Source organism: Pipistrellus kuhlii, unplaced genomic scaffold (genome assembly GCF_014108245.1).
Source record: "Pipistrellus kuhlii isolate mPipKuh1 unplaced genomic scaffold, mPipKuh1.p scaffold_m20_p_1, whole genome shotgun sequence".
NCBI lineage: Eukaryota > Metazoa > Chordata > Mammalia > Chiroptera > Vespertilionidae > Pipistrellus > Pipistrellus kuhlii.
Window position 1 is genome coordinate 61,773,644 of NW_023425404.1, and position 4,645 is coordinate 61,778,288.

The 4,645-nt window shown below is 39.0% G+C and overlaps 1 protein-coding gene across 1 annotated transcript; it reads left to right on the plus strand.

Moving 5' to 3' along the window:
* Positions 1–1,362: 1,362 nt before the first annotated feature.
* On the plus strand, positions 1,363–2,292 carry LOC118709543 (olfactory receptor 1509). Its single transcript, XM_036422058.1, has one exon. It carries the CDS (start codon positions 1,363–1,365, stop codon positions 2,290–2,292), a length of 930 nt encoding a protein of 309 aa, XP_036277951.1.
* The last annotated feature ends 2,353 nt before the right edge of the window (positions 2,293–4,645 follow it).

The following is a 4,645-nucleotide window of genomic DNA, read 5'->3' on the forward strand; positions in this document are numbered from 1 at the left end:
CATCTCTCTCTCCCCCCTCCCTTCCTTTCTAAAATCAATTAAAAAAATATAAAAAAGAAAATGCCAACTTTTTAAAAAACATTTTATTGATTTTTTTACAGAGAGGAAGGGAGAGAGATAGAGAGTTAGAAACGTCGATGAGAGAGAAACATCGACCAGCTGCCTCTTGCACACCCCCTACCGGGGATGTGCCTGCAACCAAGGTACATGCCCTTGACCGGAATCGAACCCGGGACCCTTCAGTCTGCAGACCTACGCTCTACCACTAAGCCAAACCGGTTTCGGCTGAAAATGCCAACTTAATGGGGAGCAAAACCAAATATTTTCTTTTCTTTTGCAGTTAAATTCCATATAAAAAATATGAAAAGGAAGAGATAAGATTTGATTGTGTCAGGAAAGTTTCATGAAAGGTATTGGTCTTTGAAAGACTTGAAAGATGAATAATACTTAAATAGTCAGTGATTAGGTGAAGAGAGTACATTTGATTAGAGGGTATGTTTTTTTTTTTGAGCAAAGGAAACAATAAATAGAGACAAAGATTTTGAAAGTTAAGTAGGTGGAGGTAGCATGGCTGAAGCATAGTAACTTGCTTGGCTGGAGAAAAGAATGCATAGGGGGAAAGAAGGGATGCCATCATGGGAAAATTAATGTGCAGCAGACTGTTGCAGGCTTTGAAGGTACATTTAACTTGATAGGAAGAGTGAAACAATGAATAATTTTGAATATTAATTTGGTGGTATCTGCGGATTAGACTAAATGAACAGAACTAGCTAACTAGTGGCTAGGGCTTTTGGACAACTTATTTATTCTTGTAAAGCTCAGTTATCTCATCCAAAAGACAGGACAGTCATGCCTATGCCAGGGTGTGGTTGTGATTAAATAGAATGGTGGATATAAAGTGTCTGGAATGGCTCCTGATACATGGTGGGTATATTGTAACAATTATTATTAAGTTGGTCTCAATTATAAATGCTCTAAAAAGAAATAAGCAATTCAGATAGGAATGCAGAATCACTCAGTTAGTTCCACTCCTATAACAGTGAAGCTAAATTAGATTTTATTTATTTATTTATTTATTTATTTATTTATTTTAAAAAAATATATTTTATTGATTTTGTACAGAGAGGAAGAGAGAGATAGAGAGCTAGAAACATCGATGAGAGAGAGTCATTGATCAGCTGCCTCCTGCACACCCCCTACTGGGGATCTGCCCGCAACCAAGGTACATGCCCTTGACAGGAATTGAACCCGGGACCCTTCAGTCCCCAAGCCGACACTCTATCCATTGAGCCAAACTGGTCCCTGCTAAATTAGATTTTATTCTACCTCCTTCCCACCAAGGTCCCTTGGAAACCTCAGTGGATGGATGCACTAAACCAAACAAGAGTGACTGAATTTGTCTTCTTGGGACTTACTGATGACTGGGTACCGAAGGTATTCTTTTTCATGGCATTCTCAGCCATCTATGTGCTAACTCTTTGGGGGAACATTCTCATCATGGTTACCATAATTTTTACTGAACATCTCCATAACCCTATGTATTTCTTCCTGAGCAACCTGTCGTTTATTGATGTCTGCCACTCATCTGTCACTGTGCCCAAGATGCTGGAGGGTTTCCTTTTAAAGAGAAAGACCATTTCCTTTGACAACTGCATTGCACAGCTCTTCTTCCTCCATCTGTTTGCCTGTGCTGAGATCTTTCTGCTGACCATTATGGCCTATGATCGTTACGTAGCCATCTGCAGGCCATTACACTACACCAATGTGATGAATATGAGGGTCTGCATACAGCTTGTCATTGCTCTCTGGTTAGGGGGTACTGTTCACTCTCTGGTGCAGACCTTCTTAACCATCCGTCTGCCTTACTGTGGCCCCAACATTATTGATAGCTACTTCTGTGATGTGCCTCCCGTCATCAAGCTGGCATGTGCAGACACATATCTCACAGGAGTGCTGATGGTGTCCAACAGTGGAATCATCTCCCTCACCTGTTTCCTGGCTTTGGTCACCTCCTACACAGTCATCTTGGTTTCTCTTAGAAAACAGTCAGCTGAAGGGCGCTGGAAAGCCCTGTCTACCTGCTCAGCTCACTTCATGGTGGTTGCCCTCTTCTTTGGACCATGCATCTTCATCTATACTCGGCCCGATACCAGCTTCTCCCTTGACAAGGTAGTATCTGTCTTTTACACGGTGATCACCCCTTTGCTGAATCCCCTCATTTACAGTTTGAGGAATGAGGAAGTAAAAAGTGCCATCAAGCATCTCAGACACAGACAAGTTTTTTTTGTGTGAAATTGTGTACATGATGGTCTTGGGATTGCACATGTAACTATGGCCAAATCTTCAATGAGAGAGCAAAAAATAAACAAGATCATTAGGTGAAATGGCATGCAGCAGTTCAGACTTGTGCATGAAAGAGAGGGAATTGTTAACTATTACTCAAATAAAGAAAAAGATCATGGTGGAACATGTAATGAAAAAGAAGGCGGAAAAGATTAGAGAAGGTTTCTGATTTCACCAGTAAAAGAACATAATTTGGGCACAGACTTATTTTTAGGAACAGGTTATAGTTGAGTGAACTTACTTTCGTGATTTGTACTGTTCTGTGGGTTACTGGCTCTGGGAAGCCATATACCACACCTGTGTTTTATACATTTCACTGGTTTCAATCTTGCTCTCAAATGCAGGGTGTTCCAAAAAATGTATACTCATGTTAATAGCTGATAGCTCAAATTTATTGAAAATGAAATTTATTTTTACCAAACACTGCTTTTATAATTATTCAAAGTGTGTGTATATATTTTTGGGCACCCTATTTATTTTCAGTGTGTTTAAGCCTTTACTTATTTACATTGAATTAAATTTTGCTACTTTTAAAGGTGATTCTCTATCAAACCTATGGACCTTGGTCGTAGAGAACATTTTGTAACTCGACCACAAAAGCAAGGGAAATAAAGGCAAAAACAAATGAATGGGATGAGATAAAACTAAAAAGTTTCTGTACAGCAAAAGAAACTGACAAGAAAATAGAGAGCAGCCAACCAAATGGAACATATTTGCAAACAGTAGCTCTGACAAAGGTTTAATTTCCAAAGTACATAAAGAACTCATAAAACTCAACACCAAAAAAACAAACAAACAATCCAATCAAAAAATGGGTAAAGGACCTGAAAATACATTTCTCTCAAGGAAACACAAGAACAGCCAATAGATATGTGAAAAGATGTTCAATCTCACTAGCAATTAGGGAAATGTAAATTAAAACTACAATGAGATACCATCTCACACCTGTTAGTGGCTATTATCAACAAGACAAGCAATCACAAGTGTTGGAGAGGTTGTGGAAAGAAGGAAACCCTCGTGCATTGCTGGTGGGAATGTAGATTGGTATAACCACTATGGAAGGCAGTCTGGCAAGTCTTCAAAAAACTAAGAATAGAGCAACCATATAACCCAGCAATCCCTCTCCTGGGTATATACCCAAAAACATTGAAAACATCCTATATAATAAAGATGTAATATGCAAATGGTTGTTATGAAACGTAAGACCGACCACTTAGTGACAGGATCACGGATCAGCAGGAGGGTGGGGCATTGAGCTACAAGTGGAAGGTGGAGAGCTACAGAAGGGGGCAGGGCAGCAAGCTAAGAGGGGAGGGGGTGGGAGGAGGGAGTGGAGAATTACAGGAGAGTGGAGCAGCAGGTGGAGAGCTACTGGAGGGTGGTAGTGAGCTACTGGTGCACGGATTTGTGAGCAGGGCTATAAAGATACATATACTCCTATGTTCATTGCAGCATTATTCATGATGGTCAAGACATGGAAACAAACAGAATGTTCTGTAATAGAGGACTGGATACAGAAGATGTGGTACATATACACAATGGGATACTACTCAGCCATAAGAAAGGATGAAATACTGCCATGTGCAACAACATGGGATGGACCTTGACAGCATTATGCTAAGTGAAATAAGTCAGTCAGAAAAAGCTAAGAACTATGATTTCACTCATGTGGAATATAAAACTGAAACTTAGGAACACAAATAGCAGTGTGGTGGTTGCCAGAGGGAAGGGGGTCCTAATATATGGACTTTGGGTCCATATTTGACTTTGGGTGATGGGCACACAGTATAATATACAGATCTTGCAACATAGAAACCCACACTTGAAACCTATACGGTCACATTAACCAATGTCATCCCAATAAATTAAAAAATAACAACAACCCAGCTCTTAGGGAAAAAAGTGATTTTCTTATTATTTCTAATATTCTTTGTATTTTTATTTTGACATCAAGGTGGATATGTTTAAAGTTCATATTTTAAATTTAAACATTATCAAGGTAAATTTAGTTACATAAAAGACATCCATTTTAATTGTAAATTTTGACCAATTTTTATAAAGGCACAAATACACCAATGTCACCACCATTCTAATTAAGATATAGCATATTTCCAACATCTCCAAAAGTTTCTTCAGCCTCTTCCCAGCCAATCCCTTTATCCCCAGGTAAGCATCCAAGGATCTGATTTTTATCACTATTCTAGAGTTTCATATAAATTACATCATATGGTATGTACTCTTCTGTTCCTTTACTTTTTGCTTTGCATATTGTTTCTGAGGCCAATCCATGTCTTTATGGTAT

Excerpts from the sequence above, each read along its gene's own strand:
- LOC118709543 (XM_036422058.1), top strand. The coding sequence starts at position 1,363 with ATGGATGCACTAAACCAAACAAGAGTGACTGAATTTGTCTTCTTGGGA.